At 37.0% G+C, this 25,584-nt stretch overlaps 1 protein-coding gene across 7 annotated transcripts; it reads left to right on the forward strand.

The window, feature by feature from the left end:
* The first annotated feature begins 572 nt into the window (after positions 1–572).
* LOC126816205 (sideroflexin-5) lies at positions 573–19,918 on the forward strand. Of its 7 annotated transcripts, XM_050542490.2 has the most exons (13): positions 573–793; positions 1,478–1,546; positions 2,717–2,821; positions 3,528–3,582; positions 4,317–4,342; positions 5,313–5,423; positions 5,930–5,995; positions 6,666–6,756; positions 7,235–7,350; positions 9,199–9,284; positions 11,300–11,385; positions 12,389–12,474; positions 14,755–14,872. In XM_050542490.2, exons 1-11 carry the CDS (start codon positions 713–715, stop codon positions 11,304–11,306), a joined length of 813 nt encoding a protein of 270 aa, XP_050398447.1. In that variant the 5' UTR covers positions 573–712; the 3' UTR covers positions 11,307–11,385; positions 12,389–12,474; positions 14,755–14,872. The 7 variants fall into 7 exon arrangements, with proteins under 7 accessions (XP_050398447.1, XP_050398446.1, XP_050398445.1 ...); XM_050542489.1 differs by lacking the exons at positions 11,300–11,385; positions 12,389–12,474 and adding an exon at positions 19,316–19,918; XM_050542488.1 differs by lacking the exons at positions 9,199–9,284; positions 12,389–12,474 and adding an exon at positions 19,316–19,918.
* Positions 19,919–25,584: the final 5,666 nt, after the last annotated feature.

A 25,584-nucleotide genomic window follows, 5' to 3' on the forward strand; every position in this document is an offset into this window, starting at 1 on the left:
GAGCTAGTACTTCTTCCTACAGTAGTTCTATAATAGATAATGAAAAATGAATATATTGAAAATTTCATTCAAATTATTTTATCCTAGGCGACGTTTTTAGAAGATGAAACAGAGACTGTTTATTATCATAGCAACAGTACTTGACAACCAAGACTTAAGTCTCAATTATCCATTTTATAGTTAAATTCAGAGATTGATTATAGACTTGTCATGGGAATAAATGACAAAATAATTATTTATGTAACATTTAAAGTCAGAAAAAAGATTTTAATTGTCCCTGTACTCTCCTCCCCCTCCTCCCGTAAGCGGGAACTTTTACTGTACATTTGAAGTCAGTGACAACCAGGCAATACAATCAAGATGGTCAGTTATCCCCCCTCAATATATTTATCAGCTAACTGTGACATGTTGGGCTCTTTGTAGATATAAAGAACATCGGAATGCTGAAAAGAAATGTCAGCCATTGGAGGTGAATTACTGGTCTTAATCCCGATTTTAAAAATGGTGTTGCCTCCCTTATATAATTAGTGAACCGAATGTAAATAATTGTCACATGACTTGTTTCACATGACCTATTTATTAAAAATGGCCTATTCCATAGAATGAGACCATCACGTTCACATTAGGCCTACATAATAAGATTTTTAACTCCATGTGACACTCCTTGAAAGTAGGTCAGATTTATTCAAGGTTTATCGAAGTTCATTCAGTAATGGCAGTCTCTACTACCAATTTACCAGTTAGTCAACCGGATTGGCCACCATTTCAACTGAACAAGCCTAGATTTGATCAGGTAAATTGACATTGTAAATAATTTGGCATCGTCCTAACCCTAACCCATAATCTACATACAAACCTAAAAAAAAAGTTGTCAGATCAACCAACAGCCCAAATAATTCTAATGATCAACTATATACTGTGCATTAAAAGTTGTTGTCCATAAAATAGTGCCAACACAGGTCTTAGTTGTAATTGCTCTACTGAATTCAAGCCATGCAATATCCTACTTATTGCGTAGAAATTGGCCAATTTATAACCTTATGCTTTCATGTAACTTCTACTACAGTACTTTGGCATTTGGGTGAGATACTTCTACTTGGGGTAATTTTGCACACATTTGCTTACTTAATCCCCAGCTTTAAATAGCGGGTGATCTTTTGCTTGTTTGCCAATTTTATAAATATGGTTAAACTATCTGTAACTGAATGGCATTTAAGTCTGATTATGGTCAAGGCTATTTTATTGCCACACTATATACAGTGTGTTTTCAGATTTTTCACATTAGTATTTGCAAATCCATTCAGCTTTCTGAACATCATTGACTCAACCTACCAATAGAACCCCAAGCCTATAACAGGGTCTTGCTGACGAGCTGTCTTGAGCCCTACCCTATCATTAACATTTGTCAGTAAAAGAGTCCAAATGAAACCAAAGTTGCAGTTATTTGAACTTTCATTTGTAATATTTTTATTTTCAGGGAACTTTTGTAGGAAGATGGAGACATTTTTTAAATGTAATTGATCCCAGGACATTATTTACAACAGAGGTAAGATCATTGTGACATTCGCCGGTGTCTTTCCAACCCCTTCGGTTTTCTCTGAGTCCTCTGGTTTCCCCCCCACAGCTAAAGACCCCAACGCACAAACAATTATTGAAATAAAATTGAACCATATGTTAGTCCCGAAATGACATACTTTCTCACTCTCTCTCTCCAGTGCGGGGGATTCATGAATGGCCGAATAGTTAGCGGGGGGGGGGGGATGGCCGAATGGTTAGCATGCGAGCGCTGTATCATACGGTCTGTCATTGAGTCAACTGGCGGGGTTTCGATTCCCCGGTTGTACGTGACAAGGAGTAAGGTCGCCTGTCCAACCTCGTGGGTTTTCTCCAGGTCCTCCGGTTTCCTCCCACTACTAAAGACCCCTACGCGCAAGCGAATTATTAAAATAAAATTGAACCATGTGTTAGTCCCAAAATGACCTAGTTTGTGTCGAGTGGACGTTAAACCCCATTTCTCTCTCTCTCTCCGAATAGTTAGCGTGTGTGCGCTGTATCATAAGATGGCCGAATAGTTAGCGTGCGTGCGCTGTATCATAAGATGGCCGAATAGTTAGTGTACGTGCGCTGTATCATAAGATGGCCGAATAGTTAGCGTGTGTGCGCTGTATCATAAGATGGCCGAAAAGTTAGCGTGTGTGCGCTGTATCATAAGATGGCCGAATAGTTAGCGTGCGTGCGATGTATCATAAGATGGCCGAATAGTTAGCGTGCGTGCGCTGTATCATAAGATCTGTCACTGAGTCAACTAGCATCATTTCGATTCCCTGATTGTACTTGACAAGGAGTAGGGTCGCCTGTCCAACCTCGTGGGTTTTCTCAAGGTCCTCCAGTTTCCTCCCACTGCTAAATAATTTATTTATTGAAATAAAATATGTTAGTCCCGAAATGACCTAGTTTGTGTTGAGTGGGTTAAACCCCATCTCTCTCTCTCTCTCTCTCTCTCTCTCTCTCTCTCTCTCTCCCACTGCTAAAGAAAACCCATAGCCAAGTGAATTATTGAAATAAAATTGAACCATATCTCTCTCTCTCTCTCCCTCTCTCTCTCTCTCTCTCTCTCTCTCTCTCCCTCTCCAGTGCCTCTACCAAAAATAGGAACCATGGCTGACATGTTTTATTGAAATCTTTTAGTTTATTTTATGTTTTTGATTTTTTCCAGTCTCAACTAAAAGAATCAATAAGATTATTAGAGGATTATAAAAATGGCCAACTTAAACCAGGCGTTACGGATGGTGATTTGTGGAAAGCGCAAAAAATAAAGCAGGTAGCAGAATATTTACTTTCTCACAGTGTTCGAGAATGTTTTGAAATGTTGTCTAATCTAATACCCAGAGCTGTGCTGGCTCAGGATATCCCAGGTTTTTCCGCTTGTCAGTGGTTGCTTAATCTTGAGAAACTTTCTCAACCAATAACCTCCTGGTTAGTGACCTAATACGATTATCACTGAGTCACATTGCTCCTCCTAGGATGTTTGACAAACAGTTGTGTCCTAGAATATCTACCAATACCTTTCTTTCCTTCCATGTAATATTTAAATGGGGTTTAACGTCCTGCTGTTCTGCTCCGACTGGGCTAATGTAGACAGGCTTATGCTATACGGTGTGCTATTGTGCTATGAGGTAAAATTTGCCTGCACAGCGGCACTTCTGCCTACTCTTATATCGAATTCCAACTGTCAAAGGATGTTTTACATGCATAATGTTGATTTCTTGTCCAATCCAAACAACTGTATGTTGTTCCTTGCCAGGCCCTCTGTCCTGCACCACTGACAAGGGGGAACAACACAGGGATCGAACGTGGTACCTCCAGGTTAGCAAGCCAACATCTTACTCATTGAGCAAACGCGTCTCCCTCCAAATTATAAAGCTAATAACATGACTGGGGTTTCAATGAGAATCAGAATTCTGTAGAATTATATTCTGTATATTTTGAGTTCAGTTACTAATCACCTGTTGTTTGTTTTTAAACAGGCTATAATACACCCAGATACAGGAGAGAAAATCTTCATGCCTTTTAGAATGTCAGGTAAACTTTATTTAATCTTACTGTTTTAACAAAGGGGGTCATGGTGGCTAAGTGGGTAAGATGCTGGCTCGCTAGCCTGGAGGTCGGTCGGGTGTTCGATCCCTGCATTAGCTGAAAAAGTTCATCCAGATTTTCCGGCGTGTTTCCCCCTTGTCAGTGATGCAGGACAGAGGGCCTGACAAGGACAGTTGTCTAGTCATTTGGATGAGACGGAAAACTGAGGTCCCTTCGATATAAGAGTAGACCGTTGTGCCGCTGTCTGGGCAAAATTTCCCTCATAGCACACTGTATGATGTATGCCTGGATTCATAAGCCCAGTTCGGAGCAGAACAGTAGGACGTTAAACCCCATTTCATTTCATTTCTGTTTTAACAATGTTCAACATTATTAACAACAGAGGTAAGATCCTTGTAGCTAATTTACCCCATTGTGGTCTAGTGAAACACACATTTTTAAAATGCAATTGAACTAGGGCAGTATTTATAACAGAGATTAGATCATTGGGACATTCGCTGGTGCTGCAGTGGATAATTTACCCCATTGTGGTCTAGTGCAACGCTAAGAAGTGAATTTAGCATGGATTAAAGTCCTGATGCGGAATTTTCATTTTTGTTAAAATATCAAATTTCGCTCGGCCTCTCTCTCACTCCCCACCCTCTCTCTCTCTCTCTCTCTCTCTCTCTCAGAATTCCTCCTCCCCCCATTTCATTTCATATTTTTTTTCTGTTTTCCAGGTTTTGTACCTTTTGGATCTCCTATGGTAATTAAATTTTTGTTCCTGTTAAATTTAGTTGATATGTTGATTTGTTGGGTCAAAAAAAAAATTTTTGCTGAAATTTTTATTTGTCGATTTGTTTGTGGCAGGGCAGTTTGTCTTACTTAAACATACATTATGCAAGAGCTAAATCTGCCTATTGCAGGTCTTTCTTTAGGCCTGAAATATTATCTAAATTATTAATTAGACATTAATTAACTTATCCAGACCCTTATCAACTCTCGATGTCATCACTGGCATGCAATATTTACTGGATTAGGATCCAATTTGCTAGTCATTTAATCATGAAATGGATAATTGAGACTATGTTTTTTTTATCGTACCTACTTTAGCAATGATGATCGAGGCTAGGCCAAAAATTCAATTGCAAAATTCTCGGTTCAGAGTGGATCAATTTGACTGAATTTTCAGCATATTTCCTTTACATTATCTAGTTTTGAACTATTATAGTGAGAACTGCCAGCTCTTTATCTAATCTCCCCATAATGTATCTTTAAATTAGTAAATAAGATGTGATAAAAGATGCATTATGTGAGATTTAGATAAGGAGCTAGCTGCTCATGCTATAATAATTAGAAAATAGATAAAGAAAAATAAATATATTGAAAATCTCAGTCAAATTACGTTATTCTGAGTGAAGTGTTTGAAGTTTTGTCATAACTATAGCACGTGCGCGCTGTATCATAAGGCCTGTCATTGAGTTAACTGGCATGGTTTCGAATCCCCGGTTGTACGTGGCAAGGAGTAGGGTCGTCTGTGCAAACTTGTGGATTTTCTCCGGGTCCTCCAGTTTCCTTCCACTGCTTCAGACCCCTACGCGCAAGAGAATTATTGAGATAAAATTAAACCATATGTTAGTCCCGAAATTACCTAGTTTGTATCGAGTGGACGTTAAACCCCATTTCTCTTTCTCTCATTTTGTCATAATTAGTAGATTGTATTTTGTATATTTCAGGTTGTGGGTTTATTGTTACCCAACCCGTCTCTAGGTAGCATCGTATTTTGGCAGTGGTTGAATCAGAGCCATAACGCCTGTGTTAATTACGCTAACAGAAATGCGTCTAAGGTTTGTGGATGACATCTTCATATTTCTTTCAAGAAGGTTTTCGAATCTCATTTGAGATGGGAAGAATTTCAGGAAAATGCAAGGCCTGTTTCTACTTGTCAGGGTCAGAGCTGACCAGTAGATTGTAGCCCAATCATTTGGATGGGCTTACAATTTGCCAGAGTCATGTGCATAGCTGTTAAGTATTTAAAGTGATTTGAGATGGTATAGGGAGTGTTGTTTATGGCAATTTACAAAATGAACTACAATAAATCCTTTCTCTTTCATTAATCAGTTTATGTTGGAGTTCTTTATTAATATGATATTTAATATTTATTATTTCAGCCGACAACAACAAGTCATTTTATAATGGGTTATGTTGGAGCCGTTACAAGTGCTGTCTCTATATGATATGTAATATTTATTATTTCAGCCGACACCAACAAGTCGTTTTATAATGGGTTATGTTGGAGCCGTTACAAGTGCTGTCTCTATATGATATGTAATAATAATATTTATTATTTCAGCCGACACCAACAAGTAGGTTTATAATGGGTTATGTTGGAGCAGTAACAAGTGCTGTGTCTATAGCTGTAAGTTTATAATATTCAAATTAACAAGTATTGGCTTGTAAGAAAATGTTATATCAGAATTATTATTATTGTTAGCTCAAAATCTATGGTTAATGCATGCATGTTGAATCATAAGGTCTGTCATTTAGTCAACTGACGTGGTTTCGATTCCCCGCTTGTACGTAACAAGGAGTAGGGTCGCCTGTCCAACCTTGTGGGTTTTCTCAGGGTCCTCCGGTTTCCACCCACTGTTAAAGACCCTGTGCAAGCGAATTATTGAAATAAAAATAAAACATGTGTTGGTCCCGAAATGACCTAGTTTGTGTCGAGCGGGCATTAAACCTAATTTCTCTCTCTCTCTATTTTAGTAAAAAAATTTCATATCGAATCCTTATAATTATACCCCTTGAAAAAGATTCAGTGTGCCTCTTGTGACAATGATAATCAAGTTGAGTGGTAGTTATGCGCTCAGAACACTATATTAATATTGGAATTTTGAACATTATTCACCATGTCTGGATGTCCAATTCGGCATATTCCTGGTCCGACAATTTAGGATGTTTGGAAAATAGCGTAGGACATGTCCGGAATATACAGGCGAAATCCCATCTTGTCTAATAATCTATATGTTTCGGGTATAAATTCCTCAGATCCTTGAACCAGTTTATTGAATATTTCATTTTTGATATAGGTTGGTTTAAAAAGTTTAATAAAGAAAGCCAGTAGATTTAGTCCTGCAACTAAATTATTAATTCAACGATTTGTACCTTTTCCAGCAGTAGGTATGTACCAATACAAAAAATTAAATCTGTCTTTCAATAAAACAGAAAAACATATTTAAACATGGGGTTTAATGTCCTACTTTTTTGCTCCGATTCCCTGATTGTATGTGACAAGGAGTAGGGTCGCCTGTCCAACGTTGTGGGTTTTCTCTGGGTCCTCCGGTTTCCCCCCACTGCTAATTATTAAAAAAATAAAATTGAACCATATGTTACTCCCGAAATGGCTTAGTTTGTGCTGAGTGGACTTTAAACCCGTCTCTCTCTCTCTCTCTCTCTCTCTCTCTCTCTCTCTCTCTCTCTCTCTCTATCTCTGCTCCAACTGGGCTAATGAAGACAGACATATGCCATACAATGTGCCATAGTGTGTCGCAGCCCGTGCAAAATTCCCCACATAGTACACCGTATGCTTGTCTTCATTAACCCAGTCGATGCAAAAAAGTAGGATGTTAAACCCCATTTCTCTTTCTCTCTCTTGCAGCAACTGCCAGTACTTGTAATGTTATATTAATGAGGAATAACGAACTATCAGAAGGTATTGAAGTTGTAGATAAAGATGGCAAGGTTGTAGGAACGTCATTAATTGCAGCTAAAAAGGTGAGAAAACTTCCAAATAAATTCATTTTAAATATTTATCATCAGTCCCTGGTGTCGTATTGAGCATGTACAAACCATCTTCATATTGTCATGGAAACAAACCGCTACTCTATGCATTCACCCGTAACCAATATATGTGTAGAATTGTTTATTTAAAGATGCAGTATGTAAGATTTAGATACAGGGCTGGTCGTTCTTGCTATAATGGTTCAAAAATAGATGATGCAAAATGAATATATTGAAAATTTCATTCAAATTACTCTATTACGAGTGAATATATTAGTCTTTGCAGGTTTGACAATATGTGTGCATTAATTGCAACCAAGCTAAGCCTTGCTGATCCATTTTTAAATTAAATCAAAATATGGCTGAACCGTTCTAACCAATTTATATCAGAGATATTCGTTGGCATCCAGAGTCTTGTCATGTTAAAAAGTCTACTTAATAGTTTATATAACATTTCAGACCTAAAGCAAGACCTGCAATAGGCAGATTTAGCTCTTGTGAGGGTATCTGACAATTTAAAAAATAGAATTGGCTGTCACTAGATAAGGGACACGAGAAAAATAGAAAAATCCTGTGCATTCCCCCGTTTTTATTCAGTCTGTTCTTAATAAAAACATGGTAATGCATGGACTTTTTCTAATTTGTTCGTTATCTTTTATCTACTGACAGCCAATTAATTTTTTGAATTGTCAGATATCCTCTCATCGTCTCATATAAAAACTTTTCATCTTCAACTGAATTATCAGTGAAATGAAATTCGATCGTTTGTCTGTTACCGCTCGTTACTTCAGTCTGTTATTTAGAAGGACAACTCGTGTTTGTCATGTTTGACGTCACTTCCCGTTTCTTCACGTGCTTGTTACTCAGCTATCGTAGCAATGATCTCTGTGTTAAAATTATATTTGGGATGTATTTAACGAGCTCTATCACATATTTTATAATGACTGACACCAATATTGTCCTTTAAGTTTATAAGGTCTATCATATTCATTCAAGTGACAAGGTTTTGATCCCATGCTTGTCGTGACAACTAGCTGGGTCACCTGACCTACCTCGTGAGTTTTCTCCAGATCCTCTGGTTGCCTTACACTGCAAATTATTGAAAAAAAAAATTAAACCCAAAATGGCCTATTTTTTTGTTGAGTGAATTGTGGGCCACATTTCTCTCTCTCTTCCTCTTTGTAAGTAAATGTTTTATGAACCCAGGACTATAAATTATAAAAACACTAAGGAGATGGAACCAGGAGATCTTGATTTGATCCCAGTTTTGTCCGAGAATGTCCCTTTGTCAGTGGAGTGGGAAACAGGATCTGACTTTTAAAAGTGTTTTGTTGTTTGGATAGTATGGCAAACTAAAGGTCCATGCAGTTGGAAATCGAATAAAAGTTGGTGGAAATGGTGCTGTCTAAGCAAAATTTCCCTTCTACTCACACTGCATGGTGTATACACATCTTTATTAGCTAGGTTGGTGCAGAAAACTAAGGCATTAAACCCCATTTCATTTTATGGAACATATTGTTGACAATTTTGGAATGAAATTGGATTTAAGGTCCTACTGTTCGTTCTGCTCCGACTAATGTAGACAGGCAAACACTATACGGTGTGCTGTGAGGGAAATTTTGCCAGGACAACGCCACTACAGTATATTCTTATTTCGAATTCCAACTGTCAAAAGTGTAGCCTATATGGGCCGTTAACACTGGACCTTGGTTTTTGGACCACTGACAAAGGGGAACATATATAGGACCTCCCAGTTAGTGTGTGCAAATGTCTTACCCACTGAGCCAGCACGGCTTCAAGACAATTTTGAAGATGATAAAGTAATATATTTAAACCAAACAGGCCATAACAGAAACAGCCATCACAAGGATATTTCTTCCTGCTCCCATCTTTATCATACCACCACTCATTATGGCTTATATCGAGAGGTGAGTTATCTTCCCTTCCATGGCCTGGATATATAACATGAGTTATCTACCCTTTTATGTTCTTGCCATATAACTTTTATTTTAACAGGAATATATATGTGACCTATGACAGCAAAATGAGTCGGAAATAGACTGTGTGCTTTATTTGTCAAATCTAAACTTTTATCTGTGTTGTATCATTGAAAAGATACAATCTGATTAAAACACAGATCCTATTTCTTTTCGTTTTTTATAGTTCAAAATTTCGTTTTACTTGTCTTTACTACACTAGGATCTGGAAGAGTCATTATAAAACCCACGTTCTGGATGATGTGATGATTTAGCCAATGAAAAGATCTGTTACTCCTAGTTTTGGGGGTAAGGTGCCCGGAATGGTGGGTAAACCACTAGGCACGTCAGTGCTGATTGATTGATCAATGCCTGACTTCATAAGGTCAAAAGCCGCTCATATGACACCTGATGTGCCCTTCCACTACAACCGGTCTGTTACGCTGAGTTTTAGGCTTGAGGTGCAAGGAATGGTAGGGTAAACCACTAGGCACGTCACGTCTTCATGTAGTAGAGACCATCGAAAGTATAAAAAAAAAAACCGAAATGAAATATAGATCTGTTTTTTAATCAGATTGTAAAAAGATAGTTTTAGTCTGTTTTAACATTTTTGTTCCTATCATAAAAGACATGCGACATCCAACTCATTCTGCTATCACAGGTCACATATTGTCATCTGACACACTATACAAGGGTCGTGACCTGTAGGAAGGAATAATGAATGGATCTAAATCCCAGCGAGGAAGCATCTAAATTTTGATTATGTAGATTTTGTATGTATAATAAAAAAAACAGTGATCCCACATTCCACTTGTAATTTCCTTCCTGAAGATCACGGCCCCAAACTCTATATCTAATTTCCACTCACCTCATAGAAATATCCTTTCTTCTAATTCATCTGTTAAATGGTTGTTAGTGATCTTTATTTATTATAAAAAATATTTATATTCATTTCATTTCCTCTAGGCTTCATCTTATCAAAATGAATTAAAAGTTTTTTGAAACCCATAAACTGAAGCAGGGGTGTATCCAGAAATTTGACAGTTGACAATGCATGATGCCATCATCATCTCTAAATTACATAGGCATACATACACTTTGCGCTTTTTAAAGAGGATGTCAGGTTTTATTGTGAATTAATAGGATCACATTGTGTTTCAATTTTATTGATGCAAAGCATTAATTGTGATATCACACATGTCTATATCATTATTTCACGCTTTGAATGCCCATCCTGTCGTATCATCTGACGGTAAAGGATAATTTGTTTTACAGTCTGTTTAATGTAGCCGAGCAGGGTGAGGTTTGGACCCCCAAACCCCCCACTCTGGATCCGCCCCTGGGAAGACACTATTTCAAAATATCTAAAACATTATTGAAAAATATAAATGGACATAAAAGGGACCCGAATTGTATCAATTTTGCCGACAATATTTCAGCTTCATAAATTAAAGGGACCTTCTTTTGCGGTGTATTCCTTTATACTGTAGTTTGTGCTAATTATTTGTTTTAAGTCAAATTCAGGAGAAATCAGTTTTACCAGAGAGGGGGTGGGGTTGTGGGGGTTAAGTGGAGTAAATTAGGCATAGTTTAATGGTTGAGACTTGAGATCGAGACATTGCCTGTACATTATTTTAAATATTGAGGATGATGTCACAATCTGGGTCATTAGATCTAGTTATTTTAGCTTCACAGTGTATAATGTTATTGGCCATGGGACTAACTTCCCCATAATGTCCTTGAAACCCTATTCCCTATATCATGATGTCCCTTGGCAGTATGAATTTTATATAAGGGTAGGCCTTAGTGCCACTGTCCGTGCAAAATTCCCTCATAGCCCACTGTATGGTGTTTGCCCGTCTTCATTAGCCCGGATGAAGCAGAACCATAATATGTTAAACCCCATTTTACTTCATTGACATTCCGTTCAAGTTTGTGACAATATTTTGTCTCTTTGAAAACAACAGGCGTTAAAGGAAACTGCGATAACCAGGATAATTTTACCGGCGCCAATTCTTATTCTACCACCGATTATCATGGGATTCTTTGAGAGGTGAGTCGTCCTCTCATTTACAAATTTTCTAAATTTCTTGATTCACAGAAAAGTTTTCTAATTTTCGCAGATCAATTCCAAATTTAAGAATTAAACTGCTTTGCTTTTTTGCTGCTTAAAAGCTACATGTAACTTTTGATGCTACGGTGTAATGTTGAAATATATGTATGTAGGCATTGATAGGTGCTTTGGCTCGGTCGGGGACCTATTAATTAGATCTGTAGGGTGGGTCTATTTAAAGAGTTGACAGTTCTCGCTATGATAATTAGAAAATAAGTAACATATAAATAATATGCTGAAAATTTTAGTAAAATTGCTCCACACTGAACCGAGATATTAGCGATTGAATTATAGGCCTAGCATTGATCATCATTACTAAAGTTGGTATGATAATAAACAAAGTCTCGATTATCCATTTTGATGTTAAATCATCCGTCACAAAATGTATTCAAATCCAGTAAATATCGCAGGCTAACGATGGCATCGAGTGTTGATTATGGTCTGAATAAGTTAATTAATGTCTGATTAATAATTTAGATAACATTTCTGGCCTAAAGAAAGACCTGCTATAGACAGATTTAGCTCTTCCATAATGTATGTTTAAATAATCCCTCACAAAATGAATCCTAATCCAATAAACATCGCAGGCTAGAGTTGATTATGTTAATGTCTAATTAATAATTTAGATAACATCTAAGGCCTAAAGAAAGACCTGTAATAGAAAGATTTAGCTCTTCCATAATGTATGTTTAAGTAAGTGTTTATGGAAGGTAGGGAGACTATTTAGGTTTTTTTTGTGGGTGCTCGTGTTTCCTCCAAATATATACCATTTGTTAGTCCAAAAGGTCGATGTAAGTGGATGTTAAACCCAATTTCTCACTCTTTCTCTCACAAGCATAGAATGCCTCCAGTTTCCTTGCATGAAAACACATATATGCAAGCATGTCAATTTATTAATATATTCTCTCCATTCTGATTGACCATATATGGCATTATACATCAGGCTCTAACAGAAACAGCTTTAACAAGGGTTGTTTTGCCGGCGCCAGTATTGATACTGGTTCCCATGGTGATGGGTTTATTTGAAAGGTTAGTTCGGTGTGACTAGCTAGACTATTAGTCATTGTGAAAAAGCATTAGAAAGCTTACCTAGTTATAGTATTACAAAGTCACGTTAATTTGTAAAACCTTTTTTCTTGTGGATGTTATATGTTCTGTCTCTTGAAATCTGAGACCATACTGTTGTTTCATTTGGCAAGGAACAGCGTTTAGTCTTTCGGATGAGATGAAAAAAATTGGTGTGCACGTAAAAGATCCCTTGATAGTTAGAATTTGAAATTATCCTGATAGCACAATGTATGGCATACGCTTGTCTTCATTAGCCCAGTTGGAGTAGAAAAGTAGGATGTTAAACTTCTTTTCATTTCAGAATCGATGTTTGTACTAGTTTGTAGTTTTTGCAGACATTTTACCCAGAATTTACTACCAATGAACCTTGTTGCTAGGGCTGAATTGAACCCCATTTCTCTATTGCTGTCGTCTTCCATTTCTTGGAAAAAGCTGAATGATCCTTAATATGTTTTTAGTTTTAGCAGACATTTTATCTTTTGCTGCCTATGATCCTTGTTGCTAGGGACCATTTAAACCCCACTTCTTTATTGTCGATATCTGAGCTATTCCAATCCAATATGCGTGTGTGCGTTGTATCATACGGTCTGTCATTGAGTCAACTGGCGTGGTTTCGATTCCCAGGTTGTACAAGGAGTAGGCTAACCTGTCCAACCTCGTGGGTTTTCTCCCGGACCTCCGGTTTCCTCTCACTGTTTAAGACCCCTACACACAAGCGAATTATTAAAATAAAATTGAACAAAATGTTAGTCCTGAAATGACCTGGTTTGAATTGAGTGGATGTTAAACCCCATTCCTCTATCTCTCATCCCTTTTACGTGACACGAAGTAGGGTTGCCTGTCCAACTTCGTGGGTTTTATCCGGGTCCTTTGGTTTCCTCTAACTGCTAAAGACCCCTAGAAGCAAGCGAATAAGTTGACATGAAATTGAACATATGTTACTCTCAAAATGATCTGGTATGTGTCAAATGGGTGTTAAATCCCATTTTGCTGTCTCTATACCTAGGCATTCATTTTTTTAAAACTTTGGCAGTCTGTCAATAATTTTGGTTATTTTATTTACCTTAGATAAGCAGGATATTTTTTCCAAAGAATATAACCAATTTTAGCATTTGTTGGTGGTTTTCAAAAAAAATTAACAACTTACAACTATACATTTAGCTGTCAGCTAGTCAATATTTTACTTAATTGGTTACTTCGAATTAGCAAGAAATTATTTCCCATACATTTATAAGTATCTTTACACACAAAAACTATCAATTTAACTCTATTTATTGTATTTAAAGGTTCAATTCTTTGAAATAATCGAATTTTTGTCATTTAAATTGACTGACAGACAGGTTCTCCAACCGATCCTTTTCCCTGCCTGTCAGTCAAGACTTGTCAATATAAATGAAAACAGACCCTGGGTATATCTAATATCTATAGCATAATTATGTATTCTAATATGATTTGAAGCTCTTTATCTAATATTTGCATGCTTCTATTAATAGCCTATATATTATATTATCTATAGTTGTTGCTGTTCTACATGCAGGCCTGGATATAATGGTTTTAGTTGTATCTAACAAAATGTCAGGCCCTAATATAAACTAGTAACTGATATTTTAAATTTGTGCCAGACATGTATTAATAATATCAAATCAGTAACAGAAAAATAACATGAGGTTTTTTGCCTGACAAGGCCTGAATTTGTGCCTGCCATTGTCTGTGTCAGCTGCCTTATTTCCAGGTTTGCCATTCTCAAAACCAATATAAATAGATTTTAATATTTTCTTTAAAGGAACAACAAACAAATGGCTCGTAAATATTTTAAAATAAAAATAAATAATACAAAGAACTAATTTTTTTAAAGAATACTTTTATGAACTGACCACCATCAAGATGGTATCATGAAATCAATAAATCATATCATGTATATTGGAAATGATATTGCTTTTAGATATTCAACTTTCACAATGTTGTTGTTTACAAAAAGTTCAAGATCCATAAAACAACGATGAGAGACATAACTTTAAAATCAGAGTTCTAGGAAGCATTCTTGGGCCTTATTCAAGAAAACATAAGCTAAAATAATTTAAGGATGCAACCTTTTAATTAGTTAAAATCTCACTACAAATTTTAGCTCCTGCCCCCGAAAAAACTGCATCCATAAAATATTTATGTTTAAGATTTCTTGAATACAGTCCCTGGTCTATTTAAATCAAAAACATTCATAGCTCTCTTGTTTTTATTCTGCAGGACGAAGTTTTTAAAGACGTACCCTAAGATGCATTTACCTATAAATGCTGTAGTTTGTACTGCAGCTTTTGGTCTAGCTTTACCAGTGGCAATAGCTATGTTTCCTCAATATTCTCAGGTAATAAACAATAGTTTAATTTCCATCCAGGTAATATACAATGGTGTAATTTCCACCCAGGTAATATACAATAGTGTAATTCTGTGCCCAGGTAATATACATGTACAATAGTTTATTTCCACCCAGGTAATATACAATACATGTAGTTTATTTCCACCCAGGTGATATACAATAGTTTTAATTCCACCCAGGTAATATACAATAGTTTTAATTCCACCCAGGTAATATACAATAGTTTAATTTTGTGCCCAGGTAATATACATGTACAATAGTTTATTTCCACCCATGTAATATACAATACATGTAGTTTATTTCCACCCAGGTGATATACAATAGTTTTAATTCCACCCAGGTAATATACAATAGTTTTAATTCCACCCAGATAATATACAATAGTGTAATTTTGCGCCCAGGTAATATACAATAGTTTAATTACAACCAGGTAATATACAATAGTTTTAAATCCACCCAGGTAATATACAATAGTTTATTTCGACCCAGGTAAATATTCATTAGTTTTAATTCCACCCAGGTAATATACAATAGTTTAATTTCTACCAGTGGCAATAGTTTTATTTCTACACAGGTAATATACAATAGTTTTATTTCCACCCTCTCTGTTTCTATCTGTCAGGTGTATCAAATTAAACGTATTGTAAATTACTGGAGTTATTAAATGGAGTTACCTCCCATTATACATTATTCCGTGAAACATTGCCTTTTATAAGAAGAACACAACCACACTATCTCATAGTGGCTGTTATATGATCACAGGCACTCCTCTCGTTTCACTATATGACGTCCATAATAATTGTCATATACATTTTCGGACAATAATTAAATTTTCACGGCTTAATCCACGGTTAAAGGGACCATCCCGATTTTTACAGAGTCTCAGAAATAAAAGTCTGTGCACGTATGAAATTTAAGGGCCAAAATATAGAGAAATGGCGTATTTACCTTGTCTCAAAATTTCAGCTAAAAATATTGAGTCGTTTGGACGTGAACGTCAAAACCGCTTATCGGATCCTCTGTTTTTTGTGAGGTGACCCAATAATCTTTTGCCGTTCCTTTAGAGATCTATGCAGTGCATTACCCACGTGCTGTACTTGATAGCGAAAGATAAATTTCACTACAGGTTATTTTTATAAAATAAAATCCTGGTTTTATCCCGACACCGTATAATACGGCTTGGGACACCGGTCTCCATTTCCAGATCAAGGCTGACGGGTTTTAGTTGTTTGAAAACATATCACGTATATAATGAGTTAGTTGCTTGGCCCTAAGGTAGAGGATATTAAGGGCTTTTAACACAAAATTAAGCAGTTTTATTCTCCAAAATATAATCGATATTGGCCTTTTAAATATAGGCGTGCTCAAATTGGTTGTTTAACATTTAATTTAAAAAAACAAAACACCAACATAATGTCCCAACTTGGATTCAATAGGATTAAAAAGAGGCCCATCAAGAGATTTTAGCGGCTATTATATGTGGCGCTGTCTTTTGGTCATATCCCATTTATATCTTCTTTGTAAATACTGAACTGAATTGAACAGGTTTTGGACTGCGACCCCTTTCAGAGATCAACTGTTACGTGTAGTTTGTACATAATTAAATATTTATTCAACATTGTAGTTGTATATTGACAATTTCAATTCTTTTGCGGATCAAAATTCAACAGGAAACCCTCGACTCTAAAAAACAAAACTTCAGATTATCTGGACTTTCTAAGCTACCCCCTCGTAAAACTGACATTGACGTTATAAATAAGCGAACTGATAGAGTTCTAATTTCTATATTACTATGCACTTAGTTTCTCTCGAGTTCAAAATTCCTCTGCCTCGTAATAGCATTCAGTGTATCTTAGTGCTAATTGAGGTATTATGGGAATAAGCATGCGCGGAATGCCACAAACGTTATGGCAGTCATTTTGAATTTTGATACAGAAGGAAAATAGTGTGACATGTTTGTTGTAAACAGAGTATATTACACGCTACGTCTAATGTTGGTAATAATGAGAATAGTTTAGGTAATGGGGAGGGTTAATAAGTTCTATAAAACGCGAGCTTTCCTTCTATTTTGACATGTGACGTAGCGAAACGTGACAGTTACGTGCGTTATAGACAGTATTCTGGCACTTCTCTGCACGGAGTACAAATTCTACTTTCTTTTTTCTTTTTGGAAGGCTTTTCTTATATCTTGATTAATATTAATTGTTTCCTTTTGTACTCGCTACTTTTATTTTGTAAATATCTTTTCTACGTTGAAATAAAATCGGTGCGAATCTTTACCCAGAATATCTCAGCTGAACTTGAAGTAAAAATTACACAAAATGTTGTTGGTTTTTATAAATTACATTCCTCGAACTAAATAAACCTTTTCGAGGTCGGCAAAGCAAATTCAACTACATTAAAATGTCTATTGCTTTTGAGCGTGAAATGCAGATCCGCAGCAATTTTTTTTGCTCCGTAGCTTTTTTTGCATCATCAGTTTGGAATAGTTTGTGAAATGCGGAGATTTTCTTCTCTGAATCATTTACGAGCACCGAGTTCACCCCCTTGCTTTTTCGTGTTAGTTCCGAATGCCCCGTCCATTCTAAACGTCCCTGATTTTGTGAGTTCCAACTCGACTAATTCCGTGAGTCCGTATAATGCCGTATATCTAGGTTCAACTCCAGTAAGTCGAATGCGAAACGGGCTTGACAATCCGAGTGGTTCTAGAATGGTTTGAACGCAGCAATTCGGTTATTTCGGCCACTATGTTCACACGTGTACAATGCTAGGAGAATTTAACGAGGACATTGACGTTTCCGACCATTCTTGATCGAATTTATCGGGTTCATCTAGGCCTACCACAACTAGGCGACAGTTTAGGCCTACTTGTCGAGTGGCCTTTCCGCCCATTCGTAATCGAATGTTTAGGTTTCTTCTATGTGTAGGGTGTACTCCACGTATACACGGGTGCACTCTGGGGTTTTTTATTATCCCAGCCGAACGACTAGCCACCACATTACTTTTCAGCCCCACAGACACCACACGTGACGCAAAAATTAACAATGTTCTTCTGGACCTACAGTCGAATTTCAAACTCGCTACATTCTAGCTGAGAATTCATTACCCTTACGTCACTGAGTCAAGTGGCGTGGTTTTGATTCCCAGGTTGAACATACCATGGAGTAGGGTCGCCTATCTGACCTCAAGGGGTTTCTCCGGTTACCTCCACTCCTAAAGGCCCCTAAGCGGAAGCGAATTGTAGAAATGAAATTGAACCATATTTTAGTCTCGAAATGACTTAGTTTGTGTCATGCGGAGTTACCCCTCCTTCCCACCCACCCACACACACACCAAAGTGCCCTTAACGTTCGAACAGCCTGACACCGTAGGATGACAGTTCAGAGTTGTTTACGAACTCAGGGTATATTGATACTGGTGTATATATGTAATATTTAGGTGATAATTGTGTTTATTGTATGTTAAGATACGTTAAGTAGTATATTATACCTATATTTATATACACTCTGTCACAATTCATTATACTTCTACATGCCTCTGTCTCTGACATCATTATATACAATCCACGAAAACAATTCACTTATGTTCATTTTTGAAGCCACGATGGCTCGTTGAGTAAAGTACTGGCTCACTAAACTGGAGGTCCCTGATTCGATAACCGAGAGAGAGAGAGAGTTTAACGTACATCATTTCAGGACATATGTTAGTCCCGGAATGACCTGGTTTGTGTCGAGCGGACGTTACCCCCCCCCCGTTCTCTCTCTCTCTCTCTCTCTCTCTCTCTCTCTCTCTCCCTGCTCCTAGATAATTTTTTCCCTCGGATTTAGACCATAAAATTTTTCTCTTCAGATTGTATTTTTCAGTGTATGCGAAGATGAATTTTATTTATTTTGGAAAAAATATATATGTCAATTTTGTTTTCCAATCGGGGCCAATAAGCCCCTGACTCCCTCTAAGCCCTTGACCCACGTCCGTCCAGCACGCTTCTGCCAATATAATGTTACATTGTTGTTTGCGATCATCTGTGTGGTCTAATCTAAACAACCATATAATAACGTAAATATTGAACACGTCATAAACTAACCTCCGTAGAATTCTACACTGACTGGAATGTAAAAACTGTGGTTTATATCTAATAGATGGGTCCACGGTGGCTAAGTGAGTTAGACGCTAGCTCGCTAGCCTGGAGATCGCGGGTTACATCCCGGAGTTGGCCGAGAAAGTTCATCGGGATTTTCGGGCGGGGTTTCCACTTGTCAGTGGTGCTGAGCTAGTCAGCTATCTAGTCTTTCGGATGGTACGAAAATCCGGGGTCCCGTGTATACATTGACGTATTCATTACCCAGTTGGTGCAGAACAGTAGGACGTTAAACCCCATTTCATTTCATTGTGTATTTAATGAATGATAAAATATAACATGAATGTTTTCAGGTTTCAACCAAGGATTTAGAGCCGAACTTTTCCACATTAACAGACGAAGATACGCTGTTTTATAATAAAGGTTTATAAACCTTGTGTGTTTTTAAAGGTTTATAAATCGAGAAACAGCATGGGGTGGATAAACGTAGAAACGGCGGGCGTGTGAATGAGGAGAAAGCGGAAGTATGGAAAAAATGTTTTTCATCTATTATATCTGATTACAGAGCAATCTGATTAAAATACAGATCTATATTTCGTTTCGTTTTTGTTATACCTTCGATGGCCTCCACTACATGAATTTCTGACCGGTTGCAGTGGGAGCTCGCGTCAGGGGTCATACAAGCGACTTTTGACTTTATGACGTCAGACATTTGATTAACCAATCAGCGTTGATGTTTCTAGTGGGTCACCCACAGTTCCGTGCGCCGCACGCCAAGAACTCGCCACAACAAACCGTTTCATTGTCTAATCCCTCACATCAACCAAGACGCGGATTATGTAACAATTCTTCCTGATCCTTGTGTAGCAAAGAAAAGTAAAACGAAATTTTGAACTTTAAAAAAAAAAGACGAAACGAAATAGGATTTGTGTTTTAATCAGATTGATAAAAGAGGTCAGTATTGGTTGTCATATCGACAGTATTAACATAGTATTTTCTGATAATTAAATGGCGATACATGCATAATATATATATGACGAATGGTTATCGAACATTGTTGAATCAGGAACCGGTTCCATAACCTTTTTGTTATTTTTTTTTAAATCTTGGCGCGACGCTCTTCAAATAAAGCACAGGGCTCCGCCAATTCGAGTACGATCGAAATAAAACTTAGCAAGTTTGTTCTTTAGACAATTGTGCATTCTTAATATGGCTTCATAATTCCAAGAAGGTTGGAGGAGTAGAGTCGCCTGAACAACTTCATGGGGTTTCTGCGTGTCCAGTGGTTACCTCAAAGACCCCTACACACATGCGAATTTATCGAAATAAAATTAAACCATTTATTATGTTGGTCCCGAATTGATCTAGTTTGTGTCGAGTGGACGCTAAAACCCAAATGTCCTGCTCTCTCCAAGATGGTTGCGATGACGTCATGGCCGGTTCCTGATACATATTGTAAGCTTGTACCTGTTTAGTATTATAGTAAAATTTAGAGTGCTATTAGTATTTGTTGGTGGACGTATATTTGTATCTTGGGGGGTAGGGGGGGGGGGGGGTATGTGTTTGCCAGTATAGTTTAGGTAAAAAAAGAGTAAGATTTACGAGAGATTTGTCTCGCATGATGAAACAACATGTTACGTTAAATTGTTTCAGTGGCATTTAGTAATTGAACTGGAGTATACAGGTCACAATTCTATAGAATACAATTACTATGTTATGTTATGTTATTCATTGCTTGATAATGACTAGAGAAGTCTAGTCGAAACGTCGCTCAGTAATAAGCAGTAGTTGTATTTCATATTGTATTCCATAGAATTGTGACCTGCATAACATAATATTATGTTATTACTTCTAACATGACGAACCGCCGGCCTCGGGATTTTCCGTGGTATTGGCAAATTAGTATGTCCGAACTTTTAACACCATGTTGAGCTGTAACCGTTCTATATAATATTAACATGTTTTAACTGAATGAACACTAGCATGTTCCGCATAGATCGAAAACAATTCCAACTCTATAACTTAAGGGGTTAGTCATCCAGAGAGGGGGTGGGGTGGCTCCATCGACCACCCCTTTCAGTGAGATGGTAGGACCGTTGATTCGTTTTGACATTGGGTACTGTTTATGCTCTGACGCTTTATTCAGTTAAAACAATTTAATATTCTATAGAATGGTTACCTGGTAATGTGGTGTTAAATGTTCGGCCAATTGTTGACAATTTGATGAAATTTTTAAAAATGAACTTATCTATGTATGTATCTACCTGTTAGAATTCTTTAACACTTTAATATTTTGATTGAATTTTATCTTTTTATATCCAGTATTCGAAATTATGCAATAATGAATTTATAATAATATATAATTATAATAATATATCTTTTTATATCCAGTATTCGAAATTATGCAATAATGAATTTATAATAATATATTAACATGAAATATCCATTGTTTTATATGGATTGATGTTATAATAAGGCAATAATAATGTTTGTTTGTATTTACCTTATATTAAAGATGCATTATGTAAGATTTGAAGAAAAAAAAATATACTGTAAATTTCATTCAAATTACTTTATTCTGGGTTAAGTTATGACTATTTGAATAAGAAGCGTAGAACGCGGGTGTTTAGATCCATTTAAATATCGGTCATCCGATGGTATAGAGAGTTGATTATAGGCTTGACATGTGAATAAATGTCTTTAATTAACAATTTATTCAACACTAGAAGCACAATAAAGAACTGCAATAGGCAGATTTAGTTCTTACAAAATACATATTTAAAGACAATGGCATTATTTGTATGTATTTACCTTATATTAAACACACTGAGAAACTTCTCATATACTGAGTTATTTAGGGGGGTGGCTGGATGGTTAGTGCGTGCGCGCTGTATCATACGGTCTGTCATTGAGTCAACTGGCGTGGTTTCGAATCCCCGGTTGTTCGTAACAAGGAGTAGGGTCGCCTGTCCAACTTCGTGGGTTTTTTGTCTGGGTCCTCCGGTTTCCTCCGACTGCTAAAGACCATTACGCGCAAGGGAATTATTGAAATAAACACTGAACCATGTGTTGTTCCCGAAATGACCTAGTTTGTGTCGAGTGGACGTTAACACCCCCCCACCCCTCTCTCTCTCTCTCTCTGAGTTATTTATCTAAATGTTACATAATACATCTTGAAAGCGGGACACGAACCATTATGCTACTTTTGGAACTAAGTTGATCCGGCACAGCAAATCGTCCAGGAAAACCAATTGTTGGCTCTGATATAAAACGGAACGCAAACATCATCCCCTACTGAGAACTTCAAACGGAACAACCCCTAATAATTATATTATAAAAGTAACTCGACCCAAATATGGCGAACGCTAAAGACGTCCCGTGTTGAAAGAATAATATTCATTTATCTAGTAATACAGTCGTTTAAAGAATTCACGTGAAAATCTTGTGTCGTGGTTTAAAGATCTGATGAATCCATCATTCATTCCAACTTCAACCATCTTCAAAGCCTCCGTTGTGCTTAGTTAATATGATGGCGCCCCCTGGTGGGAGACAAGTGTTTCTATCGCGTGCTTCATGACCACTAGGCTAATTTGTCCAATTAAAATTCATTTAGTTGTCTTTGTGCCGACATATTGTTGTTGATACTTTTATTACCCCCTAATAGCTTTATCTTTAGAGAACGAATAACAGTTGGCCATTTTCACCGCTCGTTTTCTAATTTACTCCTTTGATGTAATTGTTAATGTCCAGTGCCTATTAGCCCCGTTCTCCATTGAAACATCAGCTTAAATCAAAGATGGCGTTAACGACGGCATTTCTAATTTCAAGTACTGGTGTTATGGAAAGGAGAGGCGGGGGAGTTGGGGAAATAAAATGGTCTAGGGGCGTAATTCTGTTTGATTATTATATCGCTACATGTGTCACTTTAAAACAACCCATATAGATCCCCACCAATTCTTCCTGCCCGAGGTTCATGTTGGTGTTAGGCCTATATCTGAATCGAAATAAAAAAAAATTAAACGTATCTGGATTTTAAAAAAAAAGAGATAATGTCAGTATTAATTTATACAGTTATCGGTGAATGAATTTACGACCAACCTTGGTAAGTTAAATATAATGCCGTGTCGGTTTAAGACCTATAGAGGCCCTAAAGATTTTGGTACCCTCATGGTATAGACCTGGTTAATCCAGCCCTGTGTAACAGCAACAAAAGCTAAGGTGTTGGCCGCCAGATTTCACGGAGGCTTTACCACTGCATTGGCCAAATTGCCTGTAGCCCTGGTTAGAAACGAAAATCGAAATATCCATTGGCCAATTGTTCACCTGCGACCTGCCACCATTCTTGTTAAAAACGGAAATCTAAATACCCATCACCGTCTCGCTGGTTTTTAACACCATTTTAGTAATTTGAACACCTTTACAGACATGCGTTTAAGTGGTTAAAACGTTTCTAAAACTTGTCAGTTGTACAAAATGAGTTAATGTCGACCCTGTGTGAGCCTAATGAGCTCATTTTAAATTGAGAACAAAACGACGCTCTTCTGCCTTTATCCCATCTGCTTGAAGACGTCATGGCGCGGACATGTTGTTGCTAAGGTCGTGAATTGGTTGGGACTTGTCACAGCTGGAAGTGACGTGTCCTGCCGCCATGTTTGCGCTTTTCATGTCTTGATCAATTAGATCAGATTGCTTGCGGGAAGCCGCCATTACAAGTCGTAATGATTACACCGGTGGAAGTTTTATCTTTTAAAAACTATCTTTAATTGTTATTCCTACCCGCCTGTTTGAAGTGTGGTTGTAACAAGGGGTATATTTAACGTTTGTAACAGCCCTGACCGTCATGCCATACACCAGTTGTTACCTTCAAGTACCGAAGAACAGTCGGCATACTAATTAATCTGTAATTATCTTAATTGTAGAATGGCCTCCTTTTGGTGATTATACCCCGTGATCCAGCGCGTGACCACATTCTTTATGTAAATAAACACTTTCTTGTGATAGCCAAATTACAAATGATAAACTGCGATAGGTAGGCCTAATCAAAGGGACAGTAGGCCTATCATTTAAATGTAATTAGAGTTGCTGAACGTCATTTGAGCTAGGGGTTCAGGAATCCCTTAATAACGACAATAATGTGAAAGTTGAATCTCTAAATGGGCAATCTGTCCAAAAATAGTTCGCTATCGGTCAGTATTTTCAAAGATATCAAGAATTAAAATTTGCTACATTATCAAAACTTCCCCAATTTTATCAAAATCCTCAAAACTTATTATTCAGAACTGAAGACCTGAAAAATTCTGAAGAATTTTTTTTCTGCAGTCCTTAACTTCCACGATATCTCCCAAAGATTCTGAATAAATGAATGGATGAAATATGAAACTTTTGATAGTGGTACGACATAATATGTATGTATATAGCCATCTAATTAATTTGATCATACTTCTTTCATATGTTTTCAATATATATTTATGTTTGTATTTTATGGAGAGGGGATCTATATTTGTCAACATTCGACGCCCTCTGCAGGGTCTATAGCATGTTTGTTTTCTTAATTAAATGTTAAACAATCAATTTGAGTACATTAATTCATGATGCCCTACCTCACCACGTAAAGAAACAATTTTATTGAAAACGTTCCCACAACTGACATAAAAGCCAATCAAACTCCGTGAATGCATTTTTAAATAGAAAAGAAAAAAAAAGATTATGGGGACTGGGTGGTCGATTGGTTTTAACACCAGCGTTTTAGATCATCAAGTCTGATCTGTCGTCATTGAGCCAGGTGGCGTGGTTTCGATGCCAAGGAGTAGGGTCGCCTAACCAACTTCCTGGGTTTTTATCGAGTGTTCTCCCATTGTTCAAGACCCTTTCGCGCAAGCGAATTATTGAAATATATTTGAACTATAGGACCCGGAGGACCTGGAAATCTCCCACGACGAAACCACGCCACTCGATTCAATGACAGGTCTTGTGATCTAAAGCGACTATATAAACCGTACAGCCTTTGAATATTTGATATATAAAATTATTGGTGGCGGTCTTATTAAAATGACACACGCTTAGGGCATTTGATAAATATAACATGGGGTCGCGTTTCAAATTAATCTTTGCTTACAGATATCTAATTTTAAAGAGACCGATGCCATTTTATAAATTTATCTTTGCACGAGTAGGAGTTTGAATATTTAAATTTTTCTACTTCAGTAATTATTAGTTTTAATATGAAGGCAGAGATCAAAATGGCGGTTCCCTTTTGAAAACTAAGGTGTCACTATGACAGTGTTATGGTAACATTAACGTGGCCGAAAGGCAGACAACACGTGACAATATTGACGTATTGTCGTCATCAATAGATTTACACATGACACCTCTTCTCAGCACATCTCAATACAAACCCTGCTTTAATGCTTAAAGGGTTAAAACGCCCCCTTATTGAAACGACAAACAACATTGACCACGTGTTATGATAATACAAAAACAAGGCAATTGTTACAAGGCGTCGGTTTAATAGAGTGATCTGCCCCTTTTATTCAAAATAATGCTGTAGCTACCAGAAGGGGGCAATCATAACAACCCTAATCTGAACAACATAAGACGGACATAAAACTCCCTTTTATCTTCA

Source organism: Patella vulgata, chromosome 3 (assembly GCF_932274485.2).
Source record: "Patella vulgata chromosome 3, xgPatVulg1.2, whole genome shotgun sequence".
Classification (NCBI taxonomy): domain Eukaryota; kingdom Metazoa; phylum Mollusca; class Gastropoda; family Patellidae; genus Patella; species Patella vulgata.